General features: G+C 45.1%; 2 protein-coding genes across 5 annotated transcripts in view; one reads left to right on the forward strand and one right to left on the reverse strand.

Annotated features, from left to right (window-relative positions):
* Positions 1–4719: 4719 nt before the first annotated feature.
* Positions 4720–10927, reverse strand: CFL1 (cofilin 1). The gene is made up of 4 exons (XM_069965406.1): positions 10778–10927; positions 9370–9677; positions 6171–6247; positions 4720–6080 (listed from the first exon to the last, which is right to left on the reverse strand). The coding sequence occupies exons 1-4, from the start codon at positions 10778–10780 to the stop codon at positions 5968–5970; spliced, it is 501 nt and encodes a 166-aa protein (XP_069821507.1). The 5' UTR covers positions 10781–10927; the 3' UTR covers positions 4720–5967.
* MUS81 (MUS81 structure-specific endonuclease subunit) overlaps positions 10290–18445 on the forward strand; it is an 84302-nt gene continuing 76146 nt past the window's right edge. For 3 of the 4 annotated variants that reach the window (XM_069965399.1, XM_069965400.1, XM_069965401.1), the window contains exon 1: positions 10291–10514. The gene's annotated coding sequence lies outside the window, so the exon portion shown is untranslated. Of the gene's footprint in view, positions 10515–18445 lie in introns of all 4 variants that reach the window. The other variant, XM_069965402.1, reaches the window with a different exon arrangement.

Consider the following 18445-nt stretch of genomic DNA (forward strand, 5'->3'; position numbering starts at 1 on the left):
GATTTTTAAGTAGAATAAATTACAAATCTAACTTTCTGATACCTCCCTTTAACTCATTGTAGCCTGTATAAAAAATTGTAGTGTAGATCATGAAGCAATCACTGCAACATAAACTGAGCTGACATGCAGCTTTATTTTTCATGTCAATAGCCTAAAGCCTACTGGTACATAGTGTGGCCACTGCCTGCGTAATGGGAACTAAAACAGTTTTGTTTTTTTTGGAGGATTTGCATCATTTCATGTAAAGAACATGCCGACAACTCTGAACATTTTATTTTACTGTGAGGCAAACCTTTTGCGGCAATTATAGCTGCAAGTTGCTTCGGATAACCTTGCCACGTCGATTTTTCACCATTCCTCTGGGCAAAACTGCTCCAGCTCCTTCAAATTAGATGGTTTCCGCTGAAGAAGAGCAATTTTCAAGTATGACCACTTTTCATTCAGATTAAAGGGGGTAATCCAGTGCTACAAAAACATGGCCACTTTCTTCCAGAGACAGCCCAACTCTTGTCTCCAGCTTGGGTGGAGTTTTGCTGCTCAGTTCCATTGAAGTGAATAAAGCTTAGGGTATAAACCCACACACCGTATACACAGCGTATTTACTGCTGCGACACGCAGCGAATACGCAGCAAAAACGCAACAAATACGCAACAAAAACGCAGCAGATTAGATCTAAATAACTGAACTCAGCATTAAATCTTCACCATCAAACTGCTGCGTATTTGCTGCGTATTTGTTGCGTATTTGCTGCGTATTTGCTGCGTATACGGTGTGTGGGTTTGTACCCTTAAAGGGTTTATCCAGCACTACAAAAACATGGCCACTTTTCCCCCTCTCTTGTCTCTAGATTGGGTGGGGTTTCAAACTCAGTTCCATTGAAGTAAATGGAGCTTTATTGCAAACCGCGCCTGACCTGGAGACAAGAGAGGGGGAAAAGTGGCCATGTTTTTTAGCCCTGGATAACCCCTTTAAACCACTTGAGTGTTCCTCTTGCTGTATTGTCCTGTTGGAAGGTGAACCTCAGTCCCAGTACCAAATCACTGACAGACCTAAACAGGCTTAGCTTGAGAATATCCCTGTATTTAGCACCACCCAGCTTCTCCTCAGCTCCGACCTGTTTCCCAGTCTCTGCTGCTGATAGCATCCCCACAGCATGATGCTGCCACCAGGTTTCACTGTGGGGATGGCGTTCTTGGGGGTAGCATTTCCCTGATGCCAGTTTCAGTCTCCTCTGACCAGAGCCCCTTTCTCCATACATGTACAGGGTCTCCCCCATGTACAATCTGATTTTTGGCCACTGTTCCACAAAGCCCAGGTCTATGGCGTGTACTTTGTGTCTCTGCTTGGGAATTCTGCAGCTCCTTCAGGGTAACTTTGGTCTCTGTGCTGCCTCTCTTATTAACCCCTAGACGACCTATGCCATCCCCATAATCTGCTATGTAGCGATAAAACTATTATACTGCAACCATCACAGCGTATAAGTGTAAGGGCCTATAACACCAACAGATAGCGGACAAGATTATCTGACAGATTTTTGCAGCCAAAGCCAGGAACAGACTATATAAAAAGAGAACAGGTCATAAAGGAAAGATTGGATTTCCCTTTCAAATCCATTCTTGGCTTTGGCTGTAAAAGTCTGTCAGTGTAATAGGGCCCTTAGTGACAGGAGCAGCTCATGTCACTTACCAATTGGGATTTCCATAGTGTGACTGCAGGGGTCCCAGTAGTTTTCCCTGACTTCAGGGAGCTACAATTACTTCTGGGTGGTCCGATCGGTTATCTTCTCATAGAGAAGAGCGCCGATAACACTGAGCAATATTATGCTTAGCACTGAACAGTATTCAATCCAATGATTGCATGTAATAGTCCCCTGGGATGAGTTAAGTGTAAAAACAAAAAACACTTAAAAAAAAAAAAAAATGCCAAAGCCTCTACCCCAATGAAAGTTTAAAACTCGCCCTTTAGCCCATTTTGGCCTTGGCCTAATGCCCTCTCCTCCCATTCTGAGAGTTTTGGTAGGTTTGTGGTGGTACTGCGTTCTTTCCACTTGATAACAGAAGGTGCTTCGGGGAAACAGCAGAGATTTAGAATGTTTTTGGGGGCTATAACCGAACTCTAACTTCACTTTTGTTTGTCCTGAACTTGTCTGGAGATTTCCTTGATCTTCATGGTGTTGCTTGGTTAGTGGTGCTTCGTGCTTAAAGAGACTCTGTACCCACTGATTCCCCCCCAACTACTTATACCTCCTTGCAGCTTATCTGAAGTGCTGTCTCCTGGTATGTTTGTCCCCAAAGTTTACTTGAGTATACGCCGTGTATAAGAGGCGGGGCCGAGAGCGTTCGTGCCCAGGGGAAGCACAGCCTGTGTGGTCTTGGACTCGCCTCCCCGCCTTTCATTCCGCCCTCTGCACCATGGTTGCCGGGTCAGCGGAGCCTCTGTGGTGTGTCCCGTCACCAGCTCCCATGCCTGTGTGCCAACCTGCCCCCCCACCCCCCTTACGCTGTTTACGTCTGCTTCCTGAGTCCTCTTCTCAGCTTCCGTTGTGCGCAGGTGCGAACGTATCCCGCGCATTGATGCGAGCAGTCTTCTCCGGCCAGTCTAGTTGGTCATTGCGCCTGCGTTACATTCGCACCTGCACACAATGGAAGACGAGAAGAGGACTTAGGAAGTGTGCGTAAACAGCATAAGTGGGGTGGGGGTGTTGGCCGCACACAGGCATGGCAGGCGGTGCAGGGAACCACCACAGAGGCGTCACCGACCCAGCAACCATGGCGCAGAGGGCGGAACGAAAGGCAGGGTGAGGCAAGCCGAAGACCACACAGGCAGCACTTCCCCTCGGCCCCGCCTCTTAGACATGGCATATACTCAAGTAACCTTTGTTTTTCAGCCGAAAGAAAGTACAAACATACCAGGAGACAGCACTTCAGATAAGCTACAAGCAGGTATAAGTAGTTGGGGAGGGGGGGGGGGGGAAATCAGTGGGTACAGAGTCGCTTTAAAGGAGATTTGTATCCTTCATATTCTGGAACCACAGCTGGATAGATGAAAGGTACCAGGTAGTCTCCCTGATGTAATAGTCAGCAGTTTGGAATGTGAGTTACAGCTGACAGATTCCCTTTAATGGCCTGTGAGGCCTTTCAGAAAAAGAGAGTGTATATACTGACAGACCATGTGACTAGGAGTCACAGATGGACTTCTTCTGGTTTAACCATTTCATTAAGCATGTGACTTAACTTTTTAGAGTATTCAGGAAAAATGCAGATGTGTAACAATTCAGATAAAATAAACATTTATGGTGCGTTCACACCTACAGATTTCATTTAAATAACTGAACACAGCGTCAAATCTGCTGCAGATCCTGTAGGTGTGAACGCACCCTTAAACATTAAATGGAGGAAACTGAGGAGTTTCACAAGCCACTAGTTTTAGGCTAAAGCCTTTAAGTAGAGATCGGCAAATATACAGTAATGAAGCAAATCGCTGTGTTGGCCGAGCTCCGCTGCCTTTTAATTCAGTGCCGCTCCAGGTGCTGGGAAGGATGGACTGGATGCAGCTTTTCCAGGCACCCAGGAACCACCAGCACAGAGTTAAAAGGCAGCCGGCAATTTGCTTCATTATTACTATATATTCACTCATCTCTACTTCTGAGGAAAAAGTAAATGTAAATCTAACCTTAGGCTGCAGTGATATTCAGTCGATTATACACAGTGAGTACCTCCATTATAAAATGATAGTGAGCTCTGGAACAGGTAAACATTAGGCTATTCTATAGATGAGCAAACTTGCAAAGATCTCCGGTTCACACAAACAATCAGCATTTGAATTCAGATGCCTGGAGAAGGTGGAGGCAGTCCTCAGGCCGCGAGATTCAAATGCAGATTGTGTAAAACGAGACTTAGGCAAGTTCGCTCATCTCTGTTAAACCGACACGTCTGAATAGCAGCGTATGGCTCATTGCACTACGAATTATGATCAAGGGAGTCCTGTAAGAGGTAAAGAGATCAGTCTGTGAAACATCCAGCATAAGGACTGTACATAACAGACGTATAAATGCATCCCAAAATGGGTAAAGAGGAAGGCAGCAGTTCACCCCTGCATCAATTCAGTCTGTTTGTGATCTTTGACTTCATGACCATCAGTCTCGATGCAGATTTGTTTGCCAACACAATCTCCTGTCATCAGCTTGTCAATCTGCACTGGGATTGTGACAAGTACCTGTTAGAAACTTGGTGATTGGTGAGAGCCCGGCTGCTGAACCACCACTAGTTGCTAGAACAAAAAAAAGGAATAGGGCTCAGTTTTCATCAGAGCCATGTACAGACACCATGACAGTATGTATCGCTATTAGAAAGAGCATCCACACTAAGGAAAGCCAAGCAGAAACAAAGCTTTCAAAAAGGTGCGCTTCATATCAGCCAGATTACTGGGAAAAAAAAAAAAAAAAAAAATCCCATCTTAAATGAAGGGTTCTATGCCCTAGCTCAGAGGTTGCGGACATAACTCCATAAGACCTCAGGTCTGTTGGGTTATGATTATCCTTGCTCCACAGACATATCTAAGTATCTACCCCAGTGATATCAAGCATTGGCAACTGGAGCACCCAGGAACAAGGATTAACAATGTCCTAGAGCCCCAGAAGACTATTAACCTGTATTTTAAGACCACAGTTTTTCCATCAACCTTCAAAAAAAAAAAAAAAATTACCACATGAAACAACCATTCCTTTATTGGTTTATTAATGTTGAATCTGCCATTATGACTTCCATATTAGTAACGCAAGACAAAAGGAGTTGGACCGCAATGAAGTGACTGAGGGAAAGGAGCTGTAGGTGGTGAAAGGCTTCAGTCATCTTTCATAACCCTCCCAAAAGACCTCTAAAATACACAAGTGCCAAAATAAGGGTCAGATTTGAGGAAATTGGCAAACATACTTTTAATGTGCGGCCATCTATTTCAAAAACGAAATATGGAATGCTGGACTGGAGCAAAAAGCTGTGTCCCATATTTTGCTTAAGTTAAAGGAATTCTGTGCTACTGAAGGTTTACAAATTAAGTAATAAAGGTGCCATTACAAGCTTCTTAAGAGGTTTCCTAACAATACTACAAGTACTTAATACCCTGCAAATGCCAGGAGGAGAACAAGAGGAATGTTGCAGAAAGTGGAAGTTTTAGGTGCGCTCATCTGTAGAATGAAAGACTGTTCTGGGAATGTAAGAGGCTAACCCACAAGCAGAGTGTTATGGGCTGCAGTTTGATCCATAATTTACATCATAATTAACATCTAGATTAAGGGTACGTGCACACTATGGAATGGCGACGGAAAACCAGTTGCGCATTCCGCAGCTTGCACCTGCCGGTGGACTGAGTCGGGCGCGCACGTCTCCGCCAGTGTCAGACTCCATTCTATGCACGGGCAGACGCCTTCACCCGTCTAAAGAATAAAGGTGTTCATTCTTTCAAAGGATGAAGGAATCTGCCCGTGCATGGAATGGAGTCTATGACACAGGCGGAGACGTGTGTGTCTGCATCTGTCCCCCGTCAGGTGAGTGCTATGGAAAGCGCAACGGGTTTTCCGTCGTCATTCCGTAGTGTGCACACACCCCTAAAGTATTCTCGTCTACAGAGCCCAGTTTTGGAGCTATTGAGCAGTAGGAAGAAAATGGGTAGGATGCCAGGTTGCATTTGGCAAAATAACTCAACTTGGGAGGCAAGTGAACAATGAAGGGGCAAGGGGAACAAGTTCATAACTAGAATGGGAAAGCTGCCTCTGTTGGAAAAACAAACGTACTACGGGGACATTTATGCCTGCTGAGGGAACGGCTTGAAGCCTGCCTGTAGGATGAGTGACTTCCTGATCGAGAGGGGGTGTAGGTTTGAGGGTAACAGAGGAGACACTGTTGGGGGGTGATAACATGGAAGCCCCTTTAAGAAGTGGCACAGACACTGGGAGTGGAGGCAATGAGGTCTTCACACAGGTACTCCTTCCACAGAGATGACAGTGTTGCCGCCAAGTTTCTCAGCAAGGGTACAGCGGTCCTTAATGTCAGCTTTGTTGTTCGCCTGCACCTCGTGCTTACAACCTGAGGAGAGAATTTCAAGAGTCACCCATTTTTGCGGTTGGCTTAGATGTTACTTTAGTGACTATGGTAGAATTTGCTTCAGGTTCTTACCTGTGAATTTCTTCTTGATTGCATCTTTAGAACTGGCATATATCATTTTGCTTTTAAGTGGAGCCTCATCAGGAGCCCTGTGGAAGCACAAAACAAATGCTTAGAACTGCAAAGGATTAGGGAAAGAGGTCCAAGTGTCACAGAGACATCCATAAGAATCTATAACAGAATGTAGAGAATTTCTGTCGTCTCTAGTCCATATGGCTTATAATATGGAGGCTGTATACATGTTCTGAAAGTGACTAACGTGGAGCACTAGCATGTTCTAAATAAGCAGCAGTATCATACAAGCAACAATACAGATGACCAAGCGGTGCAAGAGTGCAAGGATGAACTAGTACAAGTAGTTACAGGCAACCTGAACCTGTGTAGCCACAAGATATTAAAGGCGTTATCCAGCACTACAAAAACCATGGCCACTTTTCCCCCCAGATTGGGTGGGGTTTCAAACTCCATCCCATTGAAGTAAATGGAGCTTAATTGCAAACCACACCTGAACTGTAGAGAGGGAAGAGTGGCCATGTTTTAGTAGCGCTGGATAACCCTTTAAGAAATGAAACTAACAAACCTGCAACAAGTGCATGTGCCTCAAGACAGCCACCAGACAGGAAAGCATTCTGAATGTTTAGGAAGGAAACCATTTAGCTCAGGCAAGTATACATGCTTTTTTTTTTTACAGAATAGGGTCTTTCATATTTGCTTTTTATAAACCAGAATGATGGAAACCAAGAGACCAGATGTCAAGATATTACGATGACCAAACTACCCCTTTAATGAAAACTGTTTATACAAGCGAGTTTCTATGTATTAGCGAGAGCAAGCCATTATTTCCAGTTGGTAAAGGTAGACAAAGCAATGACAAAGTAGACAATGTTTGGCTACAAATGTGGACAGGAACCAACACGAGGCCAAACAAACTTCTAATCTACACGTGCACCAAAAGGCGAATGGCTGCATGCCCTAGATGTACATGGCCTCTAATAGTGAGCCACTTACTGTATTTAAAGGGTGAGAGCTTTGTGCTCGTAACACTTTGGATCTGGGCTACTTGTCCAATAACCCTTTACAAATACATGAACATGTGGCACAGGAGGAGCATGCACTACGCTGCCTTCATTCAGGACAGACGCCAATCACCACATTTTTGTATCAACTTATTATATAGTCAAGGCCATCCACTGGTAATTTCATCAGACCTGACAAGCAGATTGTTACTATCAAAAGAACTCAAATGGAACCTATGAGATGACGCAGGTCAATTGGGGCGGAGGTAATCAATGTCATTGGTGGCTATTGTTGGACAGGTTTGGCATGGTCATCATAGTTTTCATTATATCAGAACGTGTCAAGGCCTCAAAAAATAAAATATAAAGGTTCATTGAAGCTACTAGAGCTGATGCCAAATGCCCAACTTCACCAGTAACAGTAGCATGCTTACCTCAAACTCAGCACAAATACAAGGAGATGTAGGTGATCCTTAGACAGAGGCTGTAGTGCATGGGTCTCCAAACTGCGGCCCTCAAGCTGTTGCAATACAACATTTCCCATCATGCCTGGACAGCCAAACCCAAAGCTTTAGCTGTAGAGATGAGCGAACCTCGAGCATGCTTGAGTCCATCTGAACCCGAACTTTCAGCATTTGATTAGCGGTGGCTGCTGAAGTTGGATAAAGCCCTAGGGCTATGTGGAAAACAGATATAGTCATTGGCTGTATCCATGTTTTCCAAACAACCTTAGAGCTTTATCCAAGTTCAGCAGCCCCAGCTAATCAAATACCGAAAGTTCGGGTTCGGATGGATTCGAACACTAATCCGGTTCAATCATCTCCATTTAGCTGTCCAGGCATTATGGGAATTGGGGTTTTGCAACAGCTGGAGGGCCGCAGTTTGGAGACCCATGCTGTAATGAGCAGAACAGAGCACTGGAGCTGGACTGGGTGAGGAGATTATGCTGATGTGGGTTATTTTACACCCTAGTGAGCTGCAGTGAGGTCTTCTATCAGTATCCATGCCAAGTCCTACAGAATCAGAGGAACCTTGGCACAAACAATGACATTTGACTATAGGTATGTGTGGTATTGCAGCTAATGCTGGAGAGCTACTATACAAGGAGCAAACTATGGACAGAGGCACAGTTCCCCCACCCCTTCATAGACCACCCCTGCATTCTGTGTTCTACAAGTCAAGCAATCCTCCTTATGCACACCCTCATCCAGAGTTACTTCCGTGTGACAACAGCGACACGCCGTGAGACTAAATGCTGCATGTCTACTATTACATCAAACAGCAAGAAAATTTTCAAGTGTACTGTACTGAATGGGCAACACTGCTCACCAAGGGCTTAAAAAAAAAAAAAAAAAAGCGACAACCCCATCAGCAAGTGCCAGCGGGCAGTCAGAGGCAGAAAGCTGGTGCTATATGGCAATTGTGGCTGCACAATCAAAGAGCGCTGTGTCCTCTGTGTGGATGGAGCTTTACTGCAGCCAAGATAATTGGCATTACACTGACCCGGCCATAGTCACCCGACAGTCGCAAAAAATCCATCCAGTGTAGATTTCTATTAACATGGCCTCCGTCACAGACCTTAGCTGCAATGCAGCACGATCCAACGATCTTTGATCATGTGACCCCTGTTGTGGCCAATAGTCACCATGAAGTGTCAGCTCAAAGCTGGACATACTCCATGACAGTTGTGGCATGCATTTATGTTATGGTGCCGATGTTCAGGGAGGTACAGATCAGTTGGGCCACAACCTATCTTAAGTGTGTGGCCAGCTTAAGTCTCCTGGAATCTACATGGCCGCAGGGTGCCATTGATTCCGCATTACAGCATCTAGCTACACTTAACTTGCAGAGTAGCAACGTGTGGCATCCAGAAAACGTGTATGTTTAGCTGTAATGAGTCACAAATCTAGTGCTATCCCCTAGGGCTTTGTATTTCAATCATTCCTAGCATTCCTACAGGACAGGTTATCAGTGATCGCCTGGCCGGTCTCATGGTGCCCTGAAGCCAGATGTTTATTGTGTAGCCTATGGATACGTCTGACGTTTATCTTGCCCTGTGCAGTAACGCTAATGATAAGGTAGTGTCTGTTCCGCCCACAGATCATGTATTTCCATCTATCGGCATCTCCAACGTGTCTCACTACTTTGTGAATGCCTAGAAGGCGGCAGTGCCCGTGTCCTTTGCAGCATCTCACCAGAAAATGAAGACCAGGTCCTCTTTCCTACTCTCCTTTGTTTCATAGCAGCAGTCAAAAAGGGCATAGCGGCAGTCATCATGGGGTAGCATATCCACAAAGTGCTTGTAGGGATCTTGGATTTTTTCACCGCATTCTCCCACCAAGATTTCTCTCCCTTCTTCTGGAATAATTGTCTTCTTGTCAGGGCTAAGGCAAAAAATGACCGCCTTCACACGCTTCTTCGCCTCCTCAGGAGAGCAGGCCTTCCGCACTTTCATTGCGTTGAAAATTGAAATGACAATATCGGAAACCATCACACCTGAGGCCTAGAAGAGAAAAAAAAATTAAGGTAAGAAGGAAATCCTTCCAGGTTAAAAGTGAGCCTGTTATTGATGGTTACCATTGTCCGTAGATGTTGCAAAACTACAACTCCCATCCAAAGACTGTGAGGATGATGGGAGATGTAGTTCTGCAACAGCTGGAGAACACAGTTGAACATAATGACAGATACTGTTGCCCAAATCTGCCAATCAGAAGCTTGATTTGACGTCTTAAACTGCCCTGATTGGTTGGGAGAAAGATTATACTATCACTGACTATTGCCCACAGCAACCAATCACAGGACATCTTTCAGTCACTAAAACGCCCCGATTGGCTGCTATGAGAGACAGGCATCAATTCAGTGTACTGCCATGTCATGACTGGCCGCTATGAGGGACCGATGCTGCTGGAGTTGGCCGGTAGGGGTCGCTGTCTCCACATCCAGGGGCTGTGCGCACATGCTTAGCATCACGCCGGGTACCGCAGAGGTGACGGCCCATGTGACTGCAGCACAGCAGCTGGCCAACCGTAAGGTGCGACCGGCTCCTTGGGGAGTGAGGGGGAAGTCACGGCGGCTGCCACAAGACAGGAAGGAAGCGCCGGGGGCCGCGCCTTGTGAGGGGGACGCTGCCATGACCAGCCCGGGCATCAGCACAGCCTCCCTGCACAGGGGGCGGGGCCTGCGCCATAATTAGCACACGCCACGCCCACCGGCCGGCGCGCTCCGTTCCCGCCCTTTCATCTCCCCGACAAGAGACGCAGAGAGCGCGCAGCGCCCCCCTCACACACCGCGTCACCGGGCGCGCCCCCGCCCCTCCCGCGTGATAACCGAAACGTCACCGGTAAGAATCCACCAACCATCCCCCACCTCCTTCCCGGGTCACCTCCGCAGCATCTCCCCTCCAACCGGCGGCCACGTTGTTGCGCAGTCATCCCGGTGCTGGCAGGATAATACATGACAGAAAGCATAGCGTCTGCCTGACAAGGGGGGTCGGGGAAGATGGCGGCATGAGGGAGCGGCCCCCTCCCCAGCCCGGCTCCACTAGGGCGTAGACCCTCCGCAGTCTGTAATACACGTCCCGCTCCGCGGGGAAAAGCTACTCACCATTTTGTATACTCGGGTTTAGATGAGGCGAGGAGGGAAACGGAGACAGGAGGGGGAGGCAGCCGGTGTCTTCAGGAGATGATGGGCAAAGGCCGTGCAGCTGCCTGACAGACTCGCACCGAAATGAAGCCTCTCTGGCTCCTCCTTCCGCTTTCTTTAAGCGCTGCACAATGAAGAGGGAGGGGCCGGCTTCCTGTCTGTGCGCGCGGGGCGTGCTGGGAGTTGTAGGCGGCTGCGGGGAGTGGGCGGGGCCTGTGCGAGGCTGGGGAGCAGCGCTTGGCCGATAGTGACACGTGGGCGGGGTCAGAGCTGCCCCGGGCGGAGGGGGGAGTCATGGAGATGGGGGGGGTAATAGTGTTATACATTGTGCTGAGCCCCGGGCTACTGTATAGTGTCATACATGATATGCTGTATACATTATACTGGGCTCCTGTATATGCCGGGTTATAGTGTTATACAATGTACTGGGCTCCTGTATATGCTGGTTATAGTGTTATACATTATACTGGGCTCCTATATATATGCTGGTTATAGTGTTATACATTATACTGGGCTCCTGTATATGCTGGTTATAGTGTTATACATTATACTGGGCTCCTGTATATGCTGGTTATAGTGTTATACATTATACTGGGCTCCTGTATATGCTGGTTATAGTGTTATACATTATACTGGGCTCCTGTATATGCTGGGGTTATAGTGTTATACATTATACTGGGCACCTGTATATGCCAGGTTATAGTGTTATACATTATACTGGGCTCCTGTATGTGCAGAGGTTATATAACCTCTGCACATACAGGAGCCCAGTATAATGTATAATAATTTATTATACATTATACTGGGCTCCTGTATATGTGGGGGTTTTAGTGTTATACATTATACTGGGCTCCTGTATATGCTGGGGTTATAGTCTTATACATTATACCGGGCTCCTGTATATGCTGGGGTTATAGTGTATACATTATACTGGGCTCCTGTATATGCTGGGGTTATAGTCTTATACATTATACTGGGCTCCTATATATGCTGGGGTTATAGTGTTATACATTATACTGGGCTCCTATATATGCTGGGTTATAGTGTTATACATTGTACTGGGCTCCTATATATGCTGGTTATACTGTTATACATTGTACTGGGCTCCTATATATGCTGGGGTTATAGTGTTATACATTGTACTGGGCTCCTATATATGCTGGTTATACTGTTATACATTTTACTGGGCTCCTGTATATGCTGGTTATAGTGTTATACATTATACTGGGCTCCTGTATATGCTGGTTATAGTGTTATACATTATACTGGTCTCCTATATATGCTGGGTTATAGTGTTATACATTATACTGGGCTCCTATATATGCTGGGGTTATAGTGTTATACATTACACTGGGCTCCTGTATATGCTGGGGTTATAGTGTTATACATTATACTGGGCTCCTATATATGCTGGGTTATAGTGTTATACATTGTACTGGGCTCCTATATATGCTGGGTTATACTGTTATACATTGTACTGGGCATCTTTATATGCTGGGTTATAGTGTTATACATTATACTATGCTCCTATATATGCTGGGGTTATAGTGTATACATTATACTGGGCTCCTGTATATGCTGGGGTTATAGGTCAGGGACCTCAGTGGTCTGTGCCATACTTAGCTTTATTATGCTGGGTTCATGTTTGTTGGAGGCCCCGCCAAAAAGGCGGAGGACCCCATTAAAGGTAAAGGTTCCTTCAGATGCCTGTGTGTAGCGGATGAGCCAGTGTTTTTATTGTTCTGCATAATTGATTGATTGGAAAAGACAAAGCTGGTGTGAACCTATCCTTATGGACCTATTACACAAAACGATTATCGGACGTACTTGGCCGATTACCGGCTGTTCAGGCCGATAATCCTTTGATTTAATAGGACATGTTAAAAGGCCACAGTCAGCCATCATATATGGTGTCGGCTGATTGTGGTCTTTCAACATTTTGAAATAGCACAATTTGTGCAGCGACTGTCTGCTGCCTCTATTACTTGAAGAGAGGCGCAGCAGACAGGTTGACAGGTCGGTGCTTGCTTACCCCGTTTTTAGGCTCTTTAAAAAAAATTATGGAGCTATTAATTTATTTTTCCTTTTTTTGGGGGGGGCTTTGCAAAGTACATATTTCCTGGCAATTTTTTTAAAATGACAAAGACACTGACCATATTAAATCCAAATCAAGGCTGTGTTCACATTTAGTAAAAACAGCACCTGTTGTTTGTGGTGTCAATTTTATTATGATAAAATGCATGCGATCCAAATCACCATAGAACTCTACAATGTACGGCCATCAGAATGGCCATACAATGTGTGAACAGATTGTGAACTATGGCCAGTGTTCACACTCTAGCAGCATGTCAATTATTTCCACGGCTGTATCGAACAACGGGCATTGTTCAATACAGTGTGTGTTATTCCCATAGATTTCAATACAGTCTATTTTTTTTAAACCAGCCCCAAGTGTGACAAATCCCCCTCCCTTTTGTGACGTGGCTCCATTGCTTCTAATCACCTATACCGCTTTTCTATGCTCCTCCTAGTACCAGATTAACACTTTCACAAACAATCCCAATTTTACATCCTGGCATCTTTACATCTCCCATCATGCATTGCACCTCAGAGCCAACTCCAGGGTACCATATATAGTAGTATCTGCCAACCACTGACTCAGTCTGCTTCTGCACAGTAAACACAGTATCACTGATCACTGTGTGATGTCAGGGGTGGGCGGGGTTACAGATGAGGCATTACAGCTTGCCTGGCAAGAGAAGAGACAGTGATCATGTGACCGTTGTCTCAGAAGGGAGGGGGAGGACAGAGGAGTGGAGACAGTGTGGACCAGGAAGTAAGAATTTTTAGCAGCTTCATGGTGTGAGTCATGATGTGCTGCAGACAAACAGACCAATTCATGCAAGAGAAACCTAGTACAAACAACCTTAGGTTGTTGGTGGGGATTGAACAAGTTTAAATTTTTCCTATCTGGATTTCCCCTTTAAAGGGGTTATCCAGCACAACCACTTTCTTCCAGAGACAACCCGACTATTGTCTCCATCTCAGATGTGATTTGCAATTAGGCTCCATTCACTTCAACGGAACTGAGTTGCAAAACCCCACCCAACTAGAGACAGAGACAAGAGTTGTGTTGTCTCTGCTAGAAAGTGGCCATGTTTTTCTGATTCTGGATAACCCCGTTAAATACAATGCAAGTAAAATGCAATACACTGCAATAGCTATACAAAAAAACTACATGTAAACAGCATTATTTTGCCAACAAAAAACAAAGTAATTGTACCTGTTCCGCGCATATGATATATAGAATCTGAAATACACAAGTGAAAAAAGCCCTACATTATGGCCTTATATCCATCCAGTACCATCAAATCCATCCAGTACCATCATATCCATCCATTGACCTCCAAGTAGACGTTCTATCCAAGTTGAGGTTTGTCAGGTAATCCACTACCTGTATCCCCTCTGGGATCGTTTGCAAAGAAGCTAGCAATCCTCACTCCAAATTGTGGTGTAGTGATCGCTGGAGACAGTTGCAGTCTGTTTGCTCCAATTAAAGTATCCTCTTCACAAGGGACACGCTCCATCCGGTAGCGCGTGCAACACTTGCAATGCAAAAATCTTTTGCCGGGTATTGTGACGTCACAAACTACTGAAACTTATGGGAGATAAAACATTTCAACATGTTTCAGAGGATCCGCCCTCCTTTCTCAAGAGTCTTGAGAAAGGAGGTCGGATCCTCCGAAACATATGTGTGGATATAGCCTTAGAGCAGTGTTCCTTAAAGGGAACCTGTCACACTTAAAACGCAGTCCATTTTACAGGCTTTGTGTTATAGAGCAGGAGGGGCTGAGCCAAGTAGTCAAGTGGGTGGGCACACTCAGTTATTGACATAGGAGTTCTGTGCCTTGTGGTATTATGATGCTTTGCAGGCAATCGCTGCACAGGTATTGGGGTCATTTCACCTAACATTGGGGCCCAGGTTTAGCTGTGCAAGAAGAAGTCTTCCCAAATCCTGAACAATGAGCAAAGAATGGAGTTTTCTGTGACATCCACAATCTGTCGTGATATTTAGAATGTAACACAATGTGACCTTCTGCTGTATAATGTCTATAATGCTGCTACTGCTATAGTAATATAGTGGAGGCAGGACACCACCACCCCTTTCTGTTTATATGCAGTGTATGGGAGACATCTTAGAGGTTAAGCTCTACCCACTAGCTTAGGGACCGGAGAGAGGAGGAAGCTGCCCTTGGCCAAAGGACATTATGGTATGTGGGTAGTAGGTAACTAGTGGGTAGAGCTTAACCTCTAAGATGTCTCCCATACACTGCATATAAATAGAAAGGGGTGGTGGTGTCCTGCCTCCACTATATCACTATAGCAGTAGCAGCATTATAGACATTATATAGTAGTACTGAGCAGTGTGAACTGTAATGTAACACTATAGGCTCCTGTAATCTTTATGTCCCTCCCTTCTCTATAGACTTCTATAGGCAGCTGTAACCTGATCCCTCAGTTGTGTTCATTTTGCCTTTGCGGAGGGGCTTTGACAGTTAGAAGAAGGAATGGAGAAATAATCATTTTTCTCTTATAAGATACATTACAAAGTCTGTAATCTTTACTATTATTACTATTCATTTATCCAGAGTGTGTTTGTTGAGACTACAGTGCCTAAAGGGCAATATTTAAAGGGCTCCATTTATGACATGTTGATGGTTCATGCCACTAATGTCTGATAGTTTGTATTGCATTTATACCACATTATTTCAGTAAATTATGTGCAGAATTCCATTTGCTACAATAGCACATCTGGCCACTGTATTAAGTTACATGACAAGTTTGAAGCACATGATATGACTTTAACTAAGAAAGAATGAGCCGCCTTGCTGGTAATGTGCCTGAACCCCCTCAGTGCTGGAAGTAGATTGTTGTAACTCGGGATCTCAGATACAACGCTACTTCAAGGTACGGAAATCTGCAGACAGCTGCCTTGATGTTACATATGTTACTAATATATTGAAAGTGGAGGTATAGCGTTGTTTATTAGGCACACATTCATACATATTGTGTTGGTTTTGCTTAGTGTTCCAGCACAGTCCAGTTTGCTTGAATGGTACTACAGGCATAGCCACTACATAATGTAAAGAGGCTTTAGCATCCACCAGAATCCACGTCCCCTTTGCTTGACTCGGTCGGTTCAGTCCACACTGCATCAGAGGCTATGATCGGCACTGAAAAACAGAGCTAAATGGATTGCTGCCCCAATGGGCAGGAACGGAGCACAACAGATCCCATTGACTTTAATGCTCATTTGAACAGAGTTAAAAGCGAATGTAACTGATGGGGTGGCATATCAAGAGAACGATGCTGGCGCAGGGAAGTGGGTGCCAGAGTCCTTATTTTGGACAGCGGCCCGCTTCCCGCGCCGGTCTATAACCGAGCGCTGTCCCAGGCTCAAGCACTGGAGATGGGCCGGCCCACCCCCAGTGAGAGCAAACCCCCGCCCCTCTGTGACCCCGCAGCTCCAGTGCTTCAGGCCAGGCCGGTGCCTGGTAATAGAGCAGCGCCATGTGTGGGAACCGGGCCACAGTTATTTATCCGGTAATACGTGACTGTGGCTCTGAACCCCTAACTCAGTGTGGACCCAGCCTTACTGGTAAAGGGAGTTGGACCGCCATGTATCTGAGACCAAATAGGCCATAAATATCAGGTCCTAGAAGACACCTCTAACATCACTTGTTGATTAGGAAATTTAAAATCCTTATTACCAACTACAGTGTGATCACAGAAAAGTCCGAGCCGCAGCGTGGGCTACTTGTATCTGTTTGGCAGATGGACTACAACTATTAAAGTCTATAGAGATGAAATAAAATAGAAATGTATCTGTATTTGGTCAGTATTGTATCCGTATTCTAGCAATATTTTTATTTTATTATCTTTTTTTTAAGGTGTAATTTAATTTACTGTCTAGAAGACAGAACAACAGGAATTATTATATGGTTGCAATACTGACACAATATTGATGTGATTTCATCTGAAATATGTCTGTATTATGGACCCACACTTTCTTGTGAACTGACCTATGGTGTAAGGAAAGAACAGGCGGGAACAGCGAGATCATTAACCTGAAATCGTTCACCATATTACACAGAATGATAGTCGTCAGTTACGATCATTACAACAATCGTTACTATGATCAATTACTTCATCTGATCCCAGCAAAAGAAGGAACGATGTGCAATTACATTGAACGATTAGTGAACGAATGTGGAATTACAGCGAAGGAATGTAGAATTACAGCAAACGATTGGTGAACGTTTAACGATTACTTTAGGGCCAGATCTAAATCAACGACACATGAGCGTTTTCACTGCCTGCAATTACACGGAACAATTATCATTTAAATTCAAACGATATAATGATTTTCTGCACGATAATCCCGTGTAATAGAGGTGTAAGGTTAAATGTCAAAGTCACTCAAATCTGATGATTTCAGTGAGACCACCGACCATCTGATGTGTATGGGAGCCTCCCTACTGTTGCTGGCGCCATTTGTTAGTGCAGAATCCAGGGACCCAAATACACATTAGATGGTTGGTTGGTCCTGCTGAAATTCATGTTCAACGCATGATTTTTTCACATACTATTTTTCTCCTTTTTGGTTTCAATCTCAAAAAAGAGAATCAAAACAGCAGCACGTCTAATAAGTGTCAGAACAGCTGTAGTTTATCCACTATAATGCTTAGGTAAAGGCCCTATTACATGGGCCCATCTGAAGGAGCAAGCGAGTGCCGATCTGTCAGATCAGTGCTCGCTTGCTCTTCATTGCCTGCTCACTGACGGCACTATTACACACGCCGACAGCAAGCGGGTGGGGGGTATTTGACCCCTGTAAAAATGTCAGCAATCAGCTTAGGATCAGGAATACACCTACTTGTCGGCTGATGGCATCTTCTATGGGCCGCACATCTCCCTGTGTAAATGGGGTGTGTGGCAAATAGCAATATATTGAAAGGCAATCTGTCAGCTGCAATTCATGTTCCAAACTGCTGAGAGATTTATCTGACAGGTTTTTGAAGCCAGGAATGGATTTGAAAAGAGGTGAAATCTCAGTCTTTCCTTTATGACCTCCTTATCTGTCAATAGTCTGTCACTGGCTTTGGCTTCAAAAATCTGTCAGATAATCTCTCGGTGTAAACGCACCATTAGATATTTGTTAGGTCAGGGAGACACATGGCTCCTTTCATATATCTGTCTGTGATTCCAGAATGTAGAAAAATGCTTTTATTATATAGTAGTAAGTCAAAGAGACTTCCCCTAGCTCCTGAAGTGCAGCAAGGTGTAACACCTTCTTACTCCCCCCCCCCCTTCCTATACCTGACCCTGCTGGGACCCAGCTTCTAGGTGTCAATCAAGTAGGGATGGGGAGGATTAGGGTGCGTTCACACCTACCGCATCCGCAGCTTATTTTTCCGCGGAAATCCGCAGGTCTGGTAGTGCAGATTTCAACCTGCGAGAAATCCGCGTATGTGTGCGTTTTGCGTTTTTTCCGCAGCAAGTTTATCGCAACTGAAATGTCAGTTTAAAATGTCTCTCATTCTAAACTGACATTTTAGTTGCGATAAA

The sequence above is a fragment of the Dendropsophus ebraccatus genome, chromosome 4 (genome assembly GCF_027789765.1).
Source record: "Dendropsophus ebraccatus isolate aDenEbr1 chromosome 4, aDenEbr1.pat, whole genome shotgun sequence".
Taxonomy (NCBI): domain Eukaryota; kingdom Metazoa; phylum Chordata; class Amphibia; order Anura; family Hylidae; genus Dendropsophus; species Dendropsophus ebraccatus.

Bases quoted from the DNA above. Each gene is read 5' to 3' on its own strand.
- CFL1 (XM_069965406.1), bottom strand. The intron at 6,248-9,369 runs GTGAGATGCTGC...GTGCTTCCACAG, and splicing joins GACCTGGTCTTCATTTTCTG to GGCTCCTGATGAGGCTCCAC. The intron at 6,081-6,170 runs GTAAGAACCTGA...TTCTCTCCTCAG, and splicing joins AATCAAGAAGAAATTCACAG to GTTGTAAGCACGAGGTGCAG.